This window comes from Vigna unguiculata, chromosome 4, assembly GCF_037176805.1.
Source record: "Vigna unguiculata cultivar grain cowpea cultivar isolate G323 ecotype 2 chromosome 4, ASM3717680v1, whole genome shotgun sequence".
NCBI classification, from domain to species: Eukaryota; Viridiplantae; Streptophyta; class Magnoliopsida; order Fabales; family Fabaceae; genus Vigna; species Vigna unguiculata.
The window spans coordinates 39406330-39430223 of NC_140795.1; the positions used below are offsets into that span (position 1 = coordinate 39406330).

Sequence of the window (23894 nt, forward strand, 5' to 3'; positions counted from 1 at the left end):
ATCACAATAGTAAAGAGAACTGAAATGATTATGTCTTAATTAAAGAAAGCTTAAACTTCAATAATTGAAACAATCTCAATGGTGAGAGTCTTTAAAAACAAAGATTGCAAACATGGTTATCAATTTAATACTATTTTATTCATGGATCATTCTTCATTCTCGTAAATCCTCCGTGATTGAGAAAAAGTTTTATACTTAAAATGATGGATTATAATTACAATACAATAAATTATACTTACTCATTTATATAAGGGACTAAATATATTTATTTCTCCTTTCCCAAACAATTGGTGATGTGTGTTTGGGGATGTCAATCATCTTATTGTCATTATGAATGAGTAGGGATTCATGAACTCATACACATCACTTAACCCCGCATTCTTAGTCACACCAAACATATACCTAAATGCAAAATATTTATTTAATATATATATATATATATATATATATAACTAGATAAAATAATTAAATATAAAGAATGGTTAAGAGACTTGTTAGGTTTTTAGTAAATAATTTAATAGTTCTGCAGTAAAATAATATTCCTAGTTTTATGGGATTCTTTTTCTGTTTCTTGACAAGTCTTTTGTTAGTGGTTAAAAGCAGTATACATTTTTCACTTTTCAGTTTTTGTCATGTATAGTTATTTAATAGTCATGAATAATTCAATAAAATAGAGTGCTTTCTTCTAGTATTTTTTTTCTCTACTATGTTACTTTACAAGACTTACATCATCTATGACTGAGTAATTGTAATATTCAATTCTTGGTTCTTCGTCACAAGTTTTAACACATCTTGCATGTACATGTAAAATTGGATCTCACTATTCCTCTCAAATACAATAAAATCTCATGGAACCATCATCGACTCTTCGCATTTGATGTTAGCAAGTTGGTGTAATACACCGATCAGATTGTCCACAAGTAGAGAAGGCTTCTTTGTGGATTTAGGATTTTCCTTTCAATAAAACTGTTGTTACATGGAAAACAATTTAAGCAACTTTGAACTTAAATAACATGGAAACATAACAATAAAGTGGTGTAGGTTACAAAATCCGTACTAGGGAGTCTACAATAGAACCAACCAAATGTTTAGACCAAGCGAGGAAAGATTGAATAGACACAAACATGTGACACTGTACATACACGAGGCACGACATTAACCTGACATGTCATATTTTTTTTTAAAGAAAAATCGAAAAAAAAAATTAAATAAATAAATTGAAAATACTACAAAGTAACATATGACATGTAGGGACACGACGTTAAAGTCAATATAACAAAAATAACTGAATTAGATCATTTTTAAAAATTAGAAAACTAAATTGAACCAAATAAAAATTAGAGGTCTTATTGAATTTTTCATATGAATTAGAAGACCAAAATATAATTTTAGCCTAATTAATAATATTTGGAACGAGAAAGGAACCTAAGAACAGGAGAGAGCGAGAACAAGAACGATAATGAGAGCGAGAGCAAGAGCGAGAGACCATGATATATTCATGTTATCAAGGTATAGGTTTCGATTATCCTAAAATCGGAGCCTATAATAATGCAAATAATTTTAAAATATCACTTTTTTTTTAATCAAAGCTTATAAGACAAATTTAAATAATATTTTGCATTAGTGATTTTATCATATAAAAACTATTTTTAAATTAAATAAATTTATTTCATTTGTATCATGATAATGAAAATATGATTATCTCCATCTTCTGGGAGGAAACATTATATAATTTTGAGGGAAATCTTTATGGATCCTTTCTTTTAAGTAAACCTGTGATTTTTTTACCGTCTTCCATTGACACTCTTCCAAGGGTTATATTGATACATCACAAGTGCATTCCTCTTGTTCAGCAAGCGTGAGGTTGCTAATATTTTTATTTTAGTAAAGAAATATATGATTTTATTAAACAAAACAAGTACACGATATACATAGAAAAAAAAAAACGTGTAATAACTTATTTTTATAAGTATAGAAGAGAGAGTTTAAGAAAAACACAAAATAAAATTTTATTACTTTTATAAGTATATCATGTATTTTTATTAGTATAATATAAAATAAATTGATTATTCATTTATCTAAGTACTTTATCTCTTTAAATTTAGAAAATTACTTTGTATAGGTTTTCGAGTTATTTTTCTATTTTTTCTTTCTTCAAAGCACACATGTTAGAAGAAAGATAAGTCTAGGATAATCAAAAACCAACCAGTTTATTCTTTTTTTTCTTTTATGTAAGTTTTTCCCTTTCTTAAAATACCGAGTTCCCTAATTTTGTTTTCTTATGTATATGTAGGCTGTTACTTGCATGTGAGGTTTGAGAAGAAAGGATGAGTCTTTACTGGTTTAGATTTATAATGATGTGGATAATTTTTTTAATCCAGTTTCTTGCAATTAAGTTAGAACTTCATTAAATCTTCTCTTTTTTTTAACCATTTTAATTTTGTTAACTTGAACTAAAGTGATTAGAAACCGATGTTAGATAACTAAGGATATTTGTTCTTAGCTTTATGTGATTTTTTTTCATTGTTGGTGATGTTGAATGTAATGTTTTTTTTAGGACTGGGAAATTTTAATCAATTAAACTAACACATTTATTTTAAATTGAAATTGAAGTAAATAATTAAACTAACATTTCATTTCAAATGCTTGCTTTGAAATCAGTTCATTTTACTCGACCATGTAAAATTTTTGAGTTTTTATTTTCTAGCATAATTCACATTGATACCTATTTCTTATTCGATCCAAACTATCCAAAAAAATCCTACGTGGCAATGTCTAAGAGGTATTTTATGATTGTGGTAGAGATCTCATCCAAGTAAGTAGTACGAGAAGAAGAATGTGGCCATTAAGTATCCTTCAAATCCAAGCCAATAGAAACTCAAATGCAGATCTTCTAAGATGTTAAGATAACAACCCATGTTCTCGATTAAACTATATATATTGCTCCTCTACCCTTCCTCAAATACAACAACTACACCATCACTAACCATTTTCACTTACAAACCTTTCTCAGTTCTTCATTCTACAACACTGCAATGGGCGCTTCCACCATGGCTCTCTCTTCACCGTCACTGGCTGGTCAAGCCATCAAGCTCTCCCCTTCCACCCCGGAGCTCTCCGGTGGAAGGATTTCCATGAGGAAGACGACCTCCAAGTCGGTTTCTTCTGGAAGCCCATGGTACGGCCCAGACCGTGTCAAGTATTTGGGTCCGTTCTCCGGTGAGGCCCCTTCTTACCTGACCGGGGAATTCCCAGGTGACTACGGATGGGACACCGCTGGACTTTCTGCTGACCCAGAGACATTTGCAAAAAACCGTGAACTGGAAGTCATCCACTCTCGATGGGCGATGTTGGGGGCATTGGGGTGTGTGTTCCCTGAACTGTTGGCCCGGAACGGTGTGAAGTTTGGGGAGGCGGTGTGGTTCAAGGCTGGGTCTCAGATATTCAGTGAGGGTGGGCTTGACTACTTGGGCAACCCAAGCCTAATCCATGCACAGAGCATCCTTGCCATCTGGGCCACACAAGTCATCTTGATGGGTGCAGTGGAGGGTTACCGCATTGCCGGTGGGCCTTTGGGTGAGGTCACTGACCCAATCTACCCGGGTGGGAGCTTTGACCCATTGGGCCTTGCTGAAGACCCAGAGGCTTTTGCTGAGTTGAAGGTGAAAGAGTTGAAGAATGGGAGATTGGCCATGTTCTCCATGTTTGGTTTCTTCGTTCAAGCCATTGTCACTGGCAAGGGTCCTTTGGAGAACCTCGCTGATCACCTTGCCGACCCCGTCAACAACAACGCCTGGGCCTATGCCACTAACTTTGTCCCCGGAAAGTAAGAGAACTTACAGTGACACAGAAGAACAAGAAAGAACTTGTGAATTTTATGCTATTTTGTGAAATATATGCATTGTGTCTTTCTAGAGTGAATGTGAATTATATCATTATAAATTACATGTCTCTATTGTTTGTGTGCTTTATTAACCAAACTAACTAAAACTTAAAGCGAGTTAGGTTATAAAATCTAAAGGAGTAAAACTAAAATCTCATGTTTTGAACCTTGTATCCTTAAGGTTCTGTTCGCTTGAGAAGATGAATTTAGGGGAGAGTATGAAGATGGATTTATGTGAATTTGTGTAGATGAATATGTGTGTTTTTTTGAGTGGATTTAGAGGGTAAAGTGAATTTGAAGATGAATTTTGTGAAAGTTAATGAGTGATGTGATAGATTAAAAACGAAGTTATAATAAATAAAATTTAAAAATTACCAAACTACCCTTTTAATAAAAATAAAATTAAATAATTTTTAAATAAATAAAAAATATTAAATTTTAATAATATTTTAATTTTTATTATTAATTATTAATTATTATATACACATATTATTAATGAGAAGCACGTACATGAGAGTAAAAGAAAATATGTGTAAGAGGGTAAATTGGTAAAATGAAACTTTATTCATCCAAATCCGTTCATCAGTGAGAAGATGAAGTTTTTATTAGATTTAGAAAATCTTTCCACTCAAATCACTATGTTTCACCACATTCGAACACAAATTTAATTAAAAGTGCATCGTTTCAAATGAACTGATTATTCAAATCATTCAAGCGAACATAGCCTAAAAGACAAATACTAATATTAATAATTTTAAAAATTAAATTTCACTCCATTTATTTTCTTAAGCCGAACATTATCTATTTTTGTCTATTTCTTAATTTCTTCTCTCTTTTTTATTTAGGTTAAATTATATCTTTAGTCCCCATTTTCGTAGCAAAATTTGAATTTGGTCCCTCAATTCTTTATTATCTCAATTTGGTCCCTATTTTAGGAAATTTGATGCAAGCAAGTCCTTTCCGTTAGTGGTATAGTAACAGTGTTAAATGGGGTGCCATGTGTCAGCTTCTGCATTTTTTTATTTTTTAAAAAAATTAAAAATTTGCCACGTGTCATGCTGACATCGTGCCACATGGCATTGACAGTGCCACGTGTCACTATTATGGCAGGTGTCATTTTCACATTCTCGATTTGGTCCCTATATTTTAATTTTTGTCTCAATTTAGTCCCAACTTTTGTAAAAATTATGCAATTTTGTCCCCTCCAAATTGAAACAAAAATTATAAAATGTTATACAAATATTTTTATTAAATTTGATTTTTTTATTCAAATTGATATTTTTATTATATATTTTCAATAAAACTAAGTTTATTTAAATTTGTTTCACATTCAATTTTACTTAAAATTGTTTTCCAATTTTAAATTTATTTGTTTTTTATTGTTACATAAACTAGTTAATTTTTCTTAAATTATATAATTGTTATTTTTATACCAACTAAAACATTTGTATAGAAATTATTGAATTTTACACATTTTAAAAATATGCAATTATTTAAAATATGAATTCAAATAAAAACCAATATTAAAGTATGATGTAATAAAATATCAATATAATTTATGAATTTTTTTTTGTTATTAGCATTATTTTCTATTAAAAACTTTAAAACAATTTTAAATAAAGTTTAATGTAAAATATAAATTAAAATAAACTTAATCTTGTTAAAAATATTTACTTGAAATATCAATTTGATAGAAATATTTGTGCACATTTATATAAAAATTAAATTTGGTTTCAATTTAGAGAGGGACAAAATTGCACAATTTTTACGAAAATTGGGACTAAATTGAGACAAAAATTAAAATACTGGGACCAAATTGAGAATAGAAAAATGACACATGGCATAATAGTAACACGTGGCACTATCACTGCCACGTAGCACGATGTCAGCTTGACACGTGGCAAATTTTAATTTTTTAAAAAAAAAATTAAAAAAATAAAAAAAATTCAAAAAATCCAAGAACTGACAAGTGACATCCCATTTACACCGTTACTACACCACTAACGGAAAAGACTTAATTGCATCAAATTTTCCAAAATAGGAATCAGATTGAGATAAAAAAGAATTGAGGACCAACTTCGAATTTTACTACGAAAATGGGATGAAAAGTATAATTTAACCTTTTATTTATTATTTATTTACTTCCATTGTTTTGCTCACCATCAAACACACTTTGAGTCCTTTACAAAAGCTGTGTCAGAAGTTCGAGAACAGGAGAGTTTGTATTTCGTTTGGCGCAATCAATTACAACAGAAAAAGGCCAAGATGTTCGGTGGCAGTACTGCATATAGAATTATTTACTTCTTCACCAAAAGAAAGTTTTTTTTCCTTTATGACAGTTTGCAAACAGTGACCCATTCAGCTTTCACGAGATTGGAAACTGGTAATCAGTTCACGTGACATTCTTTTGCAAGTTATTTTGGCTGACAAGTAAAACCAGTGAAAACATTTTAATCAGTTCATTTTGCAGGAACAAAAAGTCTCACCAGTCTGGCTGGTGATAATTTCTAAGCGTGTCACATCAGCAAAAAATGTGATTTTGATACTTCAACTACCTAATCAATTTCCAGCTATCAAGTGGCTAGTGTCCAAAAAGAAATTCAATATTTTCATTCTACTAAATAGGAAATGTGGTAAAAATTAAAACTTTACATTTACTACTGCTGTCATATATGACTCTTTTTTTTTCTCATCTGTTTTAATCTGTGATATGAACTAAGCTAAACATTTTCTTAACTCTTCCTCTCATACATTCATGCCCCATAGAAAGAATTTGGCAAAAAACGAGTTTTAAGGCAAAACAAATAAATCAAGACCAGCTTATTGCACAAATCTAGACTTAGCTTTGCATTATTTTCAAGATACTATGTGAAAATGGAAATACTATACAATGTAGACGTTTTATTCACTTGGTGCAACAGTCTCAAAACCAAGCATAGATCCCACTTTTTATAGGGGATTTCAAACATGAGAACACATGATTACAAATCTGAGATGACTTATTCAGGAAGAAGTTATAAATTACATCTCACCTGTGATTTCAAACTAATTTCGATAATGCACATGTATAAAAAGAATAATGAAACCTTTCAAAACATGTTGTATCTACAAACACCCGCCACAAATAACTTTGTTTTTCGGTGGCAGCTCTCACCAACAGATAGATAGTACTGCATTCAGAAACTTGTCTTTGACCAAAAATTTATGCATGTTGCAGGACTAATCTGTGTAAAACACCAAACCATGTCTTCCATCTTTTGTTACCTCAGTCACACTTCAATCCACAAATTTCAAGAACAATATCATTTTTGGCCAAAAATGGGTTTATCCTCACCCAGAGTAGTGTTAAGATTGAAGCCAGAAGAATGGCCCAGACCAAGATGATGGTAGGAACACCTTCCTGTTTTCCCATGACACCCTTGAGGAAAGGGTAAAGATGGACAATGACCCAAAGGGCAAAAAATAGCCTTCCAAACAAAGGACCCCATGAATCATAGCCATTGTTTATAGCATCTGACACACCAACAATGACTCCAATTATGTTTATGATTAGTAGGGTCAAGGGAGGGATCAACAAGGATGTCCACTTGAAGATGTAGAGTTCAGCAAAATCTCCATCATCTGCAGCTTTGGATGTGACAGTGAAGTTTGTGTTAACTCCTGCAAGAACTTTGAGCAGACCCTGAAAGAGAGCAAACAGATGTGAGGAGGCACCACCAATAACCCAGAACTGCTCATTCCTCCACCAGTCATGTATACCAACACCTCCCCATTGCATTTCCAGGATACCAGTTGCAGCTATAGAGATGAACAGGGCCATGAAAATGATACTGGCATAGTTACTTATCTGAGAACAATAAAATAAAGCATTAGTCCAAAACTGCATCACATTCTATTTCAATGTTTAAAACAATTCTTCAATTTGGTGTGAGCACTATACATAACTATGCAAAAGTTACTCTTATGTTTATGTATCCCTACCTAGGACATAAATTGTACTCAGTTTGAGGAATGTAATTAAAAGTTGAAAAAATTAATCCTACCTCAGGGACAATGAATTTGCCAGTGAGTAGACAGACAGCTGGTAATGCACAGTAGGCGATTAAGGGAATTGAAGTCAGAGGATAAACAACCGAGTTTATGTAAGAGAATCGTTCCAGCGACTTCAAGCCACCACCATAACCATACCATATAGGACAATGCCTACTGAAAAAGATCTCAACAGATCCAAGAGCCCATCGAAGAACTTGATGCAGACGATCTGAGAGATTTATAGGAGCTGAACCCTTGAAAGCAGGCCTTTTGGGCATGCAGTACACAGATCTCCAACCATGGCAATGCATCTTGAAACCTGTTAAAATATCTTCTGTAACTGACCCATATATCCACCCAACCTGAAAAACAAATGTTGCAGAGGTCTAAATACATGTAAACCATGGCTTAAAAGAGCTTCAAATCTGAAACAGGTAGCATACCTCTTTCCCCCATTCTGTCTTATCCTCATAACCACAACTAATTACATGGATGGCTTCTTTCAATAGTGTGGCAGAACTTGCTGCTTTTGGAATACCACCATCTTCCATGAGTGTTGAAGCTATGAAAACAGATGATTGCCCATATTTCTTCTCAAACTTTTGTTGAGACATTAATAAGGACTTCTCGTTGTCAATTCCTGTGATAAGGGTTTCAGGAGGAACACCAAATGCCATTACAAGACTAGTTAGTTGCTTCATAAGAATGCAAATACAATAAAAGTATATATTGTAATACCAGAGCAGAGTTCAACTAAGTACATCTCAGAACTAGTTAGAGACTAAGAATGCATCTGAATGTTTCTGAATGAAAAACAAGGCCAACTTGAGGCATTTCATACCTTCAATTCCCTCTTCAATATTTTCTAGTGCAGGCATTTGCTTAGTGTCATCCTTATTCTTTGTCATCTTTTTCATACTTGACTTTGATTTAATCTTTTTCTTCCTAGATCCACAACACAGACAGCAGCACCATTTAGGCCAACAGTTACATGTCTTCCTTGGTGGTTTCTTGGTAGCAGGGGCATCATATCCATAAAATGCCTGCCTCCTGAAGACACACCCAGTTCCCACATATATAGGTCCTTGGATGCCATCCAAACCTTTCATATTGATCTATACATATTTAACAAATGTTAGCTTTTCCTTCAGAGCAGACTAAAAGATGTATATATTTGTGTATAGTAATATATATGTTCAAACAACAACAGCAGATTCTTACTTACATCAAAGAATACAACATTGCGATTTGAGTATCTATCGTTACGATCAATCCCATCAAATCTTTGGGGAAACTGTACATAGCATATTTTTTTCCCTGATGTAGGATCCATCATGAAGCACATGGCTTCACGAAGGGCCTTACTGTTATTTATGTAGTGATCACAATCAACATTCAGTAGATAAGGAGCATTTGTGATTATTGCTGAGACTCTCACCTTCACAATCAACCAACAAAGCAACAGAAAAAATGTTAGAAGCAACAGAAGAAAACTTAGAAAGCTTTCAGTTTTATAGTGATAAAAGGGACTCTACCAAAGCATTCATAGCTCCAGCTTTTTTGTGGTGCTCATATCCAGGTCTTTTCTCACGTGACACGTACACAAGTCGAGGTAATTCGTTTCCGTCAATATCACGAACACCATTTTGTCCAAGGAAAACCTGAAGTAGAATACCAACATAGTTCAGGTTATAGAAACATGCCGTGTGGTGGATACAACATTTTCAATCTACACAAGAAACCAAAATAGCATCTTAACATTGTACTCACTTGTATCATTCCAGGGTGATCTCTGACATTGTTTCCAGGCCATGGAGTACCATCCTGCATTGTCCAACCATCCTCAGGAACCTTCTGTGCCATTGCCACCAATGCATTAATCCTCACTTTGAACTCTTCATACTCCCTCTGTGTCAACACATGAGAAAAACAAATGGAACCAATTATTGATTGAAGCCAAATCGAAGAGATGAAAGATGATAAACATAAATAAAGGACAAAACTTAGATACAATTCTTCAGGTGTTTTCACATTTTATTCAATGAATTGGAATTCATCTCAGTAACTTTATTAATCTTTAATGCTAACCTTTACTATGTATAGTTTCTAGTAGAACTTTAATTTTGATTGTAAAACACCAAAAGTAAAGATACATCTAAGTTTTGTCCTAAAGTAAAACTCAAACATGATTAAAGAGAAGCCGAAGAAAAATAACTAAACTCTCCACTGGCATAAACTATGTTTCTCAGTTTGTCATATTTCATGCAAACAAAATTGAAACCTTAAGTTTATGGCTTTTCCTTTGGATCAGAAAATGACATGATAGGAACAATTTCAAACCTTAATGGCACGACGTTCTCTTATAAATGCTGCATCCACTTTATCCTTCAAGTAGTCAACCTTCTGTGCAAAATACCATTCTGGAGCCCGCGGTTCAATGCTGAACTTCTTACAGAATGGAACCCATTTCCTTGCAAACTCAGAAGTCTCGGAGAGTGCTTCAAATGTAAGCATTGCAGCACCATCATCAGAGACATAACATGCAACCTTCTCCACTGGATAATCCACAGCAAGGATGGACAGAACTGTGTTTGCAGTTATAAGTGGAGGCTCTTTCATAGGATCCACTGTACTGACAAACACATCTATATCAGCCAACTGAGATGGTTTTCCTTCTTTCTCGTACCTGTGAAGTTGTAAATATTAAGGAATTAACAAATATTGTCTTATATCACACACAAATATAAGGAAAGGCAGAAAAAGACCAAATACCTCAGAGATAAACGATCAAGGTATGTTTCCCGCATAATCGGGCTCCATTTTGGGAACTGATCAAAAATCCATGACACAGCAAACCAGATTTCACAGATTACTGATGTGAGCCACAATGCATATGCATCATTGACTGGATGGAGAATTCTATAGTGAAAAAAGAGGCCAAGAATTGCAATCCGGAGTACTATTATGATTCTGTATGGATTTATCCTGCTTGAACTAATTGGCAGCTTTCTCCAAAGGGGTTGTCTGCCTTCATCCATTCTGTGAACAGGAATTCAGATTAAGTAATCATAAATTTAGCAGAAAGGAAAGTAAATAAATATAGCAAGAAAATATGAATGCAACTGGTGTATTTTCAGTTGCTATTCAATCTAGACAGGAAAAAAAATGGATGCTATTGCACGTAGTTGCTGGAATTGGTTGTTAGAAAGAAAAGAGACGTTGTAAATTGTATATTGCTGTATTTATGAAAGAAACAAGCAAGGTAATACATAAACAAGGGGCACCGAACTGCTATAAGAGAAAGCAGATTACTTAGTTTGTCTAACATTGGTGGATGGAGGAATGAACAAAATTGTGTTCTTATACTCAAAATAGAAAAATAAATTTAGTTACTTGGTGGATTAAATCATTATTACATCTTCAAACATAGTGGAATAGAAGTACAAGTTGTGCTCAACTTTTTCTACTATTTCAGGATGTTTGGTAAAGCAATTCATTTGTAACGTAAAATTTTCTCTTGCAATACTTGTTTTCAGACACTTACTAAAACCAACTTATATTCAGTATTTTAATATGAAGATGTTAAGCTGGTAAAATATTTGTTATTTATAATGAAGATAGATGACTGTTTATTTGATTATTGGATGGGAAAGTTGACAATTAATGAATTACTTCACAAGTGCAAGAAATAGAGTGAGTTTAGAAATATAGCTCTAAAATATTTTTATAAGTTACTATTAGACCCTAGTCATATGTTAGAGTAAACGTGCATAATAATCTAACAAATAAATTATTCTATTTAACTACTTTTTTACCTAAATATCTATTTGGAGGATAAGAACAAAATTCTAGTTACTCCCCATTTACATATTACCACATGACTATATGGCCAAATGTGGGTTTAACTTTTTACCAAGTATTAATGTGGTAAAGTTATATCTATATATTGTTATTGTTAATTAAGTTCCATGAATATCTGCAAGAGATAAGATAAAAAAATCAACTTTACCCCATCCTCATATAATTCAGCTGTTCTAAGAGGGATGCATCAAATGTTGTTTTTACATGTTATATAGTACAAACCACAAAGAAAGCCATAAAATATTAATTTTACAAAAATAAAAATTAAATTTTCATCTCATCTAAATAGGTTGTCAGGATTTTTGTTGGAAGAATGTGAGTGAGGAGTATTGATTCAGTAAGTAATTATTAAATCCCATTTTCTTAATCATATTTATTTAAATTGTCATAAATATAGAAAAAATATTCAAAAGCAAAGATTAAAAATAATTCTATTTTTCTTATTACTTGCCAACATTTTCAGTTCAACATTTAGCTATCTGTTTGCAAGAGCCAAAATAAGTTGGACATGCTCCCAAATTGAAGCAGCCAATTTTGGCTTTAAATAAGTTGAAATACATTAAGAGTTAAAGTTGACAAATGAGAACCACAAATAAAACCAGCAAGTTTTATGAATAACTTTCAAGGAATGGATTATAAGAATAGGAATTAGACAGTAACACCTACTTTGGCAAGTCAGGATCATCCAGCTCATCACTATCCTTGCCCCCTTCATGCCTAACCACCTGAAGTTTTTCACCTTGCTTTTTCTTCCAATCCTCCATCCTTTCCTTCCATGCAACACTTCCATATCCATAAACTGCTATGTCCTTTTTAGGATCCATAGGTCTAGGTTGAACTGCAACAACAACAACATTAATTGTCACATTAAATAACGACAGGGCCACCTAGAAGCTGCACAGTCTCACAATGTGCACATGCAACCCTATACAAAAAAAATGTTACTGCCAATTGGATAATAGCTTGGTGTGGTTAACTACTTTAAGTACACCCTCATATTTCATCTGGGTAATTTATATAACAGGTACTGTTGGTTGGTGGTGGTGGCGGCGGTGGTGTTGTTCTCTGATCAGAATAGAAGTTTACCTAAAATTAGTATGATAAATTATTAAATGTCAATGCAAAATTACCTTGGTAAAATTCCAATTCTGATTGGAGAACAACACCAATGGAATTACATGCAAGTTTTGCACCTTAAATAGTTGCTACTATGTTTTGTCTGATAAAATTACTTACCAGGCACAGATGAATCAGGAAAAGGCATAGGGTAAATCCTTTTCCCTCTAGCCATGAATGGAGGAAGAATAAGTGCATGTTTATCAGCAGAAATTCCCACATCCTTAATTGAAAAACCAATTATTATGACAAATAGGATCAAAAAATAGTATAGTAAAATTCAGAAAAAAAAAAAAGAGACACAAGTGATGAAAATGAACTGACTTCTTGACCATATGTCAGTAGAGGGATCTCAGAAGCTACAGAAGCTGCATCAAACTCTGATGGAGTGTGGACTGAACCATTGACTGAACCATAGTTAAGGCGAGTAGAGAACATGGCCTCAGACATTTGAGAATGATCTCGCCTAAGATTGCCTCCAATATCAAACTCGCTTTCCAAATCATCAGTGTCATCCTCTTCTTCATCACCCAAAACTCTAGCACTACCTGATATCAGTTGCAGTGTTAGCCAAATCTAGCATCAGATTATGGTAACAACACACTGTATGTTGTTGGTTAAAATTCATTGAAAACTATGAAACACATTAAATAAGTGCGACCGACACAAATTATATAATTCTAATAATTTCAGTCAATAATAAAAAAACATTAGAGTCATGCCATAATCGTTCTTCAACATAACAAAGACAAAAATAAGGTGAGAAAGAAACATAAACACAGACACAAAAAGATCAGAGTTAAAGTTGGTTGAAGCTTCTTCACCTTTGATGCGCTTATATCTTGTTTTACACTGAGGACAAACTTGGTTACCCTCTCTTCTTTCATACTCATAGCAAGGTCTGCATACAGGGAATGCACATTCATTGCAAGCAACAAATGGCTCCCCATTCACTGTAACCTCTAACTCATCCCCACAGATCTGACAAATTTGACCACTTAATTCTGTGACAGCAGTCACCTGCAAACAACAGAGATGATGCTAACATTGATCAGATCAGGAAAATTGGATGGTAATGTACTTTATAAGAAGATGGAAGTCCGTTTCTTTATTTCTAAATAGGTTAAGATGGCCTTTTTTTACTTAAAATAAGCAGCATCAAAGTTTATGACTTCCATGCAAAAAATCCAAAAGCTCTGAAATTGATAAACCATGGCAAGAAAAAATAAGGAGAAGCAGGAGAGAACAAGTTGAATGAACTCAATTTGTTCAAACTTAGATTGGTGAAAAAAGTGTTTTTCTTTTCCTTTCCAGTTTCTTTCACCCTGAAGCTGGGGAAAAACTAAGTGAAAAGAGTTTGGATGGGAAAATTTTCCACAATTATCACAAAAACAAAATTGAAGTCCCCATCCCCAAGAGAGAGAACTAGCTTATTTATTTCAGCTTGAAACTCTCATTGTGCTTAAAAGAAGACAACTTGGAAAACCATTTCTAAAAGAAAAAATTTACATAAGGAACCAAATACCCTTAGGAATGAAATGAAGGACTCAAAATGGAAAGACAACCCAATTGGGTCAAAAAATGAGCATGGAAATCCAAAAAAGAAAAGACCCCCAATGGGGAATTTGCTTCTTCAAACTCTTGACGTGGCTTTGCGAGATGAGTTGAAGAATAAGGACAAAACTGAGAAAAAAAAAAGATTCTGCTTTGAAGGCCATGTGAGTTCAAAATCTTCAGAGAAACTGAGAAATCAGAGAAATAGAGACCACTCACTCTTGCAGTCTCATCAGCATTGATAAGAACAAACTCATTCCTGTTATGAGACCCTGCAATCAGTCTCCCTTTGGTGTCCATAGAACTGTTAACTCACTCAACACCAAAATCCTCAGATACCAAATACTCCACTCACAAACCTCCCTTCTTAGTCTCTTCCAAGTTCATAGTGAAAGAAAGAAGCAAATATAGAAAGGCTATCAAACTAAGAGTGAAACCGAAGAAAGCTGCTTCCTTTGGAGGGCATAGTTCATGAAATGATTCTTTTCTTGGGCAACCCGGTTTTGTATCAGATGGGGTGCCAGGTTGCTACCAGTACTACAAACTACTCTCTCTCATTGGTGAAAGGCACAAGCTTTGAACATTATAAGCAAACACATCACAAAAGGGTTACATAAAGTGACAAGAAATGTGAGTGTAGAAGAAAGAAAGAGAGAGGAGGAAAAGGGGAAAGAGAATCTATCAAAGCAAGCACGGGTTGGAAATTCAACGGAGATGAGATGAGACAGGGTCAGAGACAAAGAGAGACAATGTGGGAGTGTGTTGCTTTGTACGCGTATGTATATGTGTTTGTGCTTGTGCAATGCGCAGTAATAGTAGTGGTTGGATCCATAATTATTTTCCCTAATAATACACTAGTTTGCTATGTAGATTATAAGTTATGCTTTTGTTTTGCCTATGAATTATTAAGCAATGTTAGCTGTAAGTGTCTGTGTATTGTGTAAGTCTGCATTAATTGGTCTATAATTTTGTGGGAGTAACTTTGAGAATAAATAATTTTTAATTGTTTTCATTTAGATGTATATCTGAATTACTTTAAATTTTATATTCATATTGAAATCTGTTTTTTTTAATGAAATAAAAAATAAGGGTTTTTTTTAACACTTTAGTAGGAGTTCGTTATCATAAAAGAATAGATAAAATACATTTTAATTTGGTCAAAATAACTATTTTAATTCTCATATATTTTATGATTAATAAATTTAACCTCTTGAATTTTATAAAGAAAAAACAATATTCTTTAATTATAAAAATATTAGAATCGAAATCATCGCTTTTAAAATGCAAGGACTAGAGCTAATTTGAATAGAAAATGAGAGATTAAATTATGTTTTTAAAAGTGTGTTAATAATTATTTAAAAGTGTGTTAAATATGATGTTTAAAATGATTATGTAAAAGATAAATGATAGATATAAAATGATATAAGACTAAATTTCTTTGTCGAATAATAATTCTACAGAAAAATTAAATCGTAAATATATTCTAATTATATTTTAAAACAAAAGAAAATTACGTGAAATTTAAATAGGAAATTATACGTTATTAAAAGGACGTAAAAAAAACACAAACTTTTCTTGCAAGCCAAAGCCGAGGAGCGGAGAGAAAAGTCACGTGAGGTTAATACTTAAAAAGGAAGAGTCACGTGAGGTTCGTGCGAGTGCGAGTACGAGATAATGCACAAAATATCGCCATACAAAGAATTAAACTATGATTCGAATTTTGAAACATCATCATATAATAATAAGAGTAAATTCTCGTGACTGAGAAATAGCCAAAATATCTTCCCTCGAGTTTATTTTTGAAGTTTCAAAATTTACTTTGTACTTTGTTTTCTTCTTTTGAAGTTGCATTGAAGATGGGTAAGAAAAAACACTCAAGCAAATAATTACTCACGAGAGTGCATGAATATGGATATAATTTTCAATGCATATGTTGAGTTACCAAATATTTCAAAACAGCCAAAAAGTTAATTAATATTAGAAAAGTGAATTATTTTAGAAACTTCACGTAATACTTAATTGTAGTAATGATAACGAGTTTTGAAAATCTATACATTTTGGATTAAAAAAATATAAGCATATGTCAAAAATAGAATAAAAGAGTTTATTGTGCAAAAAAAAAAATCAACAACTTTCTTAATATGTTAGAAACTCTACGTTATCTTCATGGATCATTGTACATATTGAAGTAGAAAGTTGCAATAGAAAATGAAGTTTTGTTCCTGAAATATTATTAGATAGTATATTTCTGATAATAATGGCAATTCCATCACATCAAGCATTAGAGTAGTAGGAAAATTACATGTTTTCAATTATTTTCTATGATCCTTATTCCTTAGTTATATAAGCGAAAAGAAATTTATTTTACCTCATTGATGTGTGTGGAGTTTCAGTACTGAGAAAACAAGATAAACGGTGGAATTTGATTAAAAGGACTAAATTTATGTATTTTAAAAGATAAAAGACTAGATTGGTCTAAAGTTTCGAAATTGACTAATTCCAAAATTTACTGAAATATAAGAAACTAAAAACATATTTAACCCTTTAAAATTTAACTACCAAGGTTTTAGTTATCAAAGAAAATTTGTTACTAAATGTTAGCTACCAAAATTTTTGCTACCAAAGAAATTTGTTTCTAAATTATTAATTTATGATCAATTTAGCGACTAGTTATAATTGTTTATTGATAATAGTGACTATTTTAGTAACCAACATTTTTTTTATTTTGTAAAAATTGCTATATAAATTAGTCATTATATTGATTAACAATTTTTTGTCACTAAAATTGATTATTAATGAGATATTTTCTTTTAATGAATCAAATTTTGGAAAAATAATTAATGACAAAGTTGTTAATATTCCATTATAGTGTTAAAAAAACATTTGGTTTTTTTAATATTATAACTATAATTTTATTTCACTTAAAAATTGATTAAATGTAAATTAGAATTTTAAAATATATAAGATGGTATGAAATATTCATTTAATTTGACTATTCAACAAAGATACATTTGCAAAATGATATATTATAATTAAATAGTATGGCGAAAACTAGTAAGCAATGTATATCTATTATGCAGCTATTCTCTAACTTAAATCATATTTGTAAAGTATAAAGCAAATAAAATATATAACTTTAAATAAAGAATAAGGAATTAATCATATAAGTTTTAAAATATTAGCAAATAAAATATACAAATTTTTTTTCTTATTATAAAATTAGCAATGATTAAATACATTTTCTCAAATTAAAAAATGGCATGCATTCAAAGAAAGAATACACACAAATATGTTATTTGTTTTAATCAAAGAATACAAAAATAGGCTATTTGTTTTCACCAAAGAATATACACAAATTTGGTATTTCTTTTTACCAAAGAAAATCTAAGTTTTATTCCAAAGAAAATATATAAAGAAAAATTTTTAAAAGAATATTAAAAAAATTGAAAAAACTTTTCTCTTTGTTAAGTCATGTCTTTTGAAGAAGAAAAAAGGTATTTTCACAAATAAATTACTAATACATCAATCTTATGACATGAATGTGATTTATTTTACTAATATCAATATTGTTTTTAGGTCTAAAAGTATTGATAAGTTAAAATGGATACGAACAATTAGATAACTCAAATTTAATATTTTAAAATTTAGATTTAATTACTCATATGATACATACGAGTAATTAAATCTAAAGTTTATATTTGACCATTTAATTTATAAGGTTAATCAGATTTAGATAGTTTGAATTACAAGTTAATTAGGTTAAGTTTTTTAAATTGTGAATTTATATAAAATTAAATTTTAAATAAAAAATATTCTTGTTTTGAATAAACGACATAAATGTGGTGAATTTGTAATTAAAAAAATGACATGTATAATAATTCTAACGATGATCGTTATAATGAACTATAAGATTATATAACTTAATATTAAATTTTAACAAACTAGAATCATATTAAAAATAAATTTTAAAATTTAAATTATATTTGTGAATTTCTAAAATTCTATAAAATTTCAACTTGCTATCTTAATCTGACCACAATTATCCATTTTATTCAATTTTATTTATTTAGTCACTAAAGAAAAATAATTTTTAATAAAGGTTATTTTTGGCATTTTTGGCGCTTTTAACCTCCACTAAAGACATTATCCGCAGTTTGGTTTTTCCCTAGAAACTAGAAAAGTCAGCGTCGTTAACGGATTACCGGAAGTTTTCAACAACCCCTGGTAAAACAGTATTTACCGGCGGTTCTGGAACTCTTGCTATTTACCGGCGATTCTAGAACCCCCGCTACTTACTAGCGGTTCTGGAACCCCCGCTACTTATCGACGGTTCTAGAACCTCTGCTACTTACCAGTGGTTTTGGAACCTTCGTTACTTTCTGGAAGTTTTCCAAACCTCTGTTGGTTTTCAATTTCAATCAATATCAACGTTTTTAAATCCCTAGTGGTATTTTTTCACTCCTACAATGCAATCCATTATTTATAGATGACTTTTGCTTGGTGTTTTAAATCCCTTTAATTTTATTTGTTTCACTTTTTTAATCCACATAATTCCTGAAACATATCAAATAATAAACAAAAATTCTAAAATTTTGATATTTGTTTATAAGTAGATATTATATATAAAACAAGAAAGTTTGTTTGTTCAAGGTAAACAATAAAATTTAAATGTTCAAACTAGTGGAATATTACAATATCTTTGTTTCTTCATAAAAGTAAAATAGTAAAAGTCTAATATAGAATTCTTTGACTATTATTCTTGATCTTGATCTGAATCATTTGTTTCTTCATTAGGAACACTCCTTTGATCAGACACCTAACATAAAAAAAAACATAATCAGTAACATTCATTACAATATAAAATATATATTAATATACTAAAGATTTAAATATTACCGGTGATGTATGAAACATAGGAAAGTCTTGAGGCAATTCTCCTTGATAGTTTTGTACAAAGAAAGTCACCATTGCCTTCATTTCATTGACTTGTGATGTTAATGAAGAAACCTATTTTGAAATACAATTAATCAAACTAATCAAACTATTTTAAATATATATATATATATATATATATATATATATATATATATATATATATATATATATATATATATATATATATATATAAGGTTACTGCCCAAGGCTACCCAAACTTGTCCTAAATTTTGACTATGTTATCATAATTGTAGGAAATGAGATTTGTCATGAAATTGTGAAAGGTATGATGGGCAAGCAATCTATATTTATCATATGTAATGAATATGAGATACATTTTTGAGGTATTCAATGAAAATATAGCTATGAAATTCTACATACCATCAATCTATATTTGTTCACAATTTAGTTATTACTAATGATGATGTGTGTTGGGTGCTGTGATTTTAAATTGCAATTGTGCTACTATTTCTAAAACTACCAAAAAATTGTAAGCAGATATGATTATGACAACAATATCATATTGCAATTTGTTGCAGTACTAAAGATAAATGCAGAGTATGATAAAAGCATGAGAATTTTTATTGGATAACAATATAAATGTTGATTTGTAAGTGCAATCTATTTAAATTCTTACTAATTATTTGGTGCAGCTGTGATGATAAATAAAAGTCTGCAGTTTTCATTCAGATGAAATAATACATTAACCATTAGATATGTAACAATTTGAACTCCTTTTTATGAAATGTGACCTAAAGTGTATCAATGAGGTTAGTTTTCTAAAGTAATCGAGTTTGAAATAAACTAAAACCCATAAGTTAACAATTGATTAGAACTTAACAGAGTAGTTCTGCAACAATTATGGAAAAGTATAAAGCTATAAGGATTTCTGTTCATCTTGGATACGATCAGAAGTTTTTTATTCAATGGGATTAGTCTACAGAATGAATTGACAACTATTACCATCACTTTTCAAACAATGCCTAATTATTTCACTAGTATCTCACTCATCAGGTCTGATCCCTTTTTATTAGAATCACACTTGCCTAATTATTTTTTTTTTTATTTCAGAGCTTTTAATATGGATAGTTATTTCCTAATCTCTTTTTTAATGTACTATAGCTTTCAACAGTATATTTGCAAACTTCATCTTCAGTTTGTTTCTAATAGTTATGGATTACATATTGGACTACAAACTTCAGGTGATACCTATGTCAATTATAGCATGATCAAGTCAATGACCAAAATTTGTTATGTTAAATGCAATGTTGAAATGGAATTTGGTAGGACAGACCTTGAACTACAAGAGGATGTCTAAACATAACAACAAGCCAATTAGCTTCATTTTATTTTGTTGATATATGATCGAGTGAATATATATATATATATATATATATATATATATATATATATATATATATATAAATAAAAATCAGGGTAAAGAATTTATCATCACCTAAAATACACCACATTTTTAATCTATATATGTTAATCTTCGATTTAATTGTAGAAGGTACAATTAAACAAATCTTCAATTCAAGTATACTAATAACATTTATTAGTTTTATTAATTTCTCTAAATACATTCACGTTAATCACCACATTTCTCTAATAATAATGATTTGGACAATACGGAATGATATGTAGGATTGAAAATAAAACAAGAATAAAAACGTATAAAAAATTTTCATAATCTTTATAGATTTATATATTGTTACAGGTTATAGGAAAACAAGTGTTCACTGCCTTTGCCATCATGGGTGGTGACTGTGGCAGTGGTGATTGTTCGGTGATCTCCTAGCTCTCAAAGGTTGTGAGAACCCTCACAAAAAATCCCATATTTTTTAGGGATCTTAGGCAACTACAATTTGAAGCTAATATAATTTGGCAAAATAGACTATGTTTGTGTCCCAACCTTTTCCAAATAATCAAAGGTGGCTGAAGCCAAGCCAGTCAAACAGATTTGTTAACATTCAGTTTAAGTAGTTCATCAGAACCATACTCCAATACCCCTATATCACTTAAGAGTTCACACTAAAGGTAAATACATTTCTTTCTTCAATCTTTCAAAGTGTTTCACATTCCAAAAAGGATAATATATTAGATGTAGTGATTAATGATTAAGAAGATTCATTGAACACTTATAAATGAAAAAAAAAAGTAAAAAAAGTTATAAAAAAATACTATGGATGTTATGAGGGTAAAATGGTAGTATGTGCATCACTACTCTAAAATTAAAGTCATGGAATACCTACTTGGTATCATTTGTCAGGTCATTCATCTTGAATAGCTTATTGTCATAGATACTGGTGCTTTTTATTTGGTCTTGTCTAGACAATTTTCCCAGTGCCATAACATTAGTAGTGCTAGCCAACATCTCTAAGATTAGATCTACCTCGTTCTCATAACCAAACTTGTATCCTACATCTGATATATGTTTGGCATAAAAAGAAAAACCATGTACAGTAACTGTAGACATCATCATTTGCTCATCATACCAACTCTTTATGGCTTCTTCAAAAAGTTTCATCGGAGGCTCCATCATACCCTGCACATTATTGTCATAATTAAGGTGTCGGTACAATATAAATGAAGAAAAGTACATTTTAAAACACTTACACATTGTTTTGGTTGGTGATCACGAAATAATAAGTCAGCTTCAGAAATTAGATCGGTCAACTCACTAGTAAGTTTAAGAACTTGAATAACATTCTGTTGTTCTTGGTCGGCATCCTGTCATAAGTCCTTTCGACATGTACGAAGTTCCCTCCACAATTCTTGTACCATATCCATTAGTATCGATGGACTAGAGTCAAAAGACTTTGAGTTTGATGTAGAATCAACATGACTGCACGCATCTATGACATTACTCACAATTGTGGTTTTTGTATTCCCATCTCTGAAAATTTGCACAATTGATTTTGTAAAAGAAGATTCTAGAATTTCAGGATTTGCAAATGGATAAGAATTTGGTGGCAATTTGTCTGAGGATTGACAAAAAGTGAAAGTGGTCGGTGTCAGCTCATTATCAAGAGAAGATACTTTTACTGAACCAGACATTGGTCCAGTCATTGGCTTTATTCCACTTTGAATTGCTGCCTCAGGAACGAATATTGATCCATGTAAACAGGATGCATAAAATGATTTATATGTTTCATTTAAGCATGCATCTTAAGCAGTTTCTCTTTCCAAAATTGAACTAACCGGTTTGGAAAATGATGTACTTGGATAGGCTTGATTCATTTGAAACTTAAAGAGATACTCATTGTTGTTTTCAAGGGAATGTCTCTTGTAAACTTCCTCATGAATGCCAAACACTAGGTGAAAATATAGATGCTCTTGCGACTATATTATGATGGTTCTGATGAAGTTGGAAGTGAATGGAGATGTCTTTTGCGACTATCTCTCCAAACACTAGGTGAAAATATAGATGCTCTTGCTTTGAGTTTCAAAGCCAATGTCTTTAAACTAGAGCTGTCAAATCCAGTTGCATTCTCTATCATTAGGCTAGTCAATTTAGGAAAGCTTAAGGTCTTGCTCTAAATTTCTAAGCTTCAATCATTGTATTCAAAGAAGGATCATCAACGCTACTTTTGGTATAGATTATAGACAATCAACTGTCTTTATTCTGATGAAAAAAATGTAGGATTGAAAATATATAACTAAATCTAAAAAGGAAAATATGGTTGTAAAGATTTATGTTAAAAACATCAAACACGCAAAGGAAAAACTGAAAATAATAACTTGCGAGCAATAGTTTTCAAAATGTCAGGCATATGCTTTAACTAAAAAAGAAAATAATAACTTTATAGGCTTTATAGATTAGTGTATCTATGTATAGTTTTCTCTTCCAATTAACAAAAAATAGGCATGTATAAAAAACAGTACCAAGATCAAGAAAATAAAGAATGAATCAATAACATGAAAATGAGTAAGTTTAACAATATAAATGCTAGAAGAAATAAAAATAGCATCTTGGATGGTATTTTTTGTAGCCTAACACAAATGAGAGCCAAGATTTCAAATCATTGGAAATGTAAATAGAAGGATACTATGGAAACACAACAACTTTAACTGTCATAATACATGGAAAACAATGGGAATCTAAAATTATATGCAAGAATTTTTCAGCTTCAAATCTTACTGTCAAACAAACAACCTCTCACTCAAGTAGCATCAGGAATCAACTTCTATTCATCCATTACTAATATCAGTGGGTTTGTGACTCGTGTCATTTCTCTGGAAAATACAGAAAATGAATTCCTAGTGCAAGTAGTTTTAAATTAGGAGCAATTGGATGCTTGAGTCATTGAGTGGATAATGATTAACACTACTCTTTGCAAATTTTAAACTAGAAACGTATGTTTTTCAAATTTTATGAAATTTTAAACACAACTATAAACTAACGTGCGACTTATAAAAATCTGATTTCAGCGAATAAAGATGGAAAAGGAAAAAAAAAAGAAGGCAGAGTGTGTGAATTGAGATGAACAAATCTAAAAGCAGAAAATTT

The 23894-nt window shown here is 31.3% G+C and overlaps 2 protein-coding genes across 2 annotated transcripts; one reads left to right on the forward strand and one right to left on the reverse strand.

Annotated features, from left to right (window-relative positions):
* Positions 1–2948: 2948 nt before the first annotated feature.
* Positions 2949–3945, forward strand: LOC146887145 (chlorophyll a-b binding protein, chloroplastic-like). Its single transcript, XM_085672722.1, has one exon. The coding sequence runs from the start codon at positions 3036–3038 to the stop codon at positions 3828–3830; it is 795 nt and encodes a 264-aa protein (XP_085528848.1). The 5' UTR covers positions 2949–3035; the 3' UTR covers positions 3831–3945.
* Positions 3946–6764: 2819 nt separating this feature from the next.
* On the reverse strand, positions 6765–15206 carry LOC114182261 (cellulose synthase A catalytic subunit 2 [UDP-forming]-like). Its single transcript, XM_028069089.2, has 14 exons — positions 14666–15206; positions 13717–13912; positions 13217–13440; positions 13013–13115; positions 12443–12614; positions 10688–10954; positions 10256–10601; positions 9686–9823; positions 9451–9576; positions 9141–9353; positions 8757–9030; positions 8359–8555; positions 7927–8277; positions 6765–7730 (listed from the first exon to the last, which is right to left on the reverse strand). The coding sequence occupies exons 1-14, from the start codon at positions 14744–14746 to the stop codon at positions 7149–7151; spliced, it is 3270 nt and encodes a 1089-aa protein (XP_027924890.1). The 5' UTR covers positions 14747–15206; the 3' UTR covers positions 6765–7148.
* Between the last annotated feature and the right edge of the window lie 8688 nt (positions 15207–23894).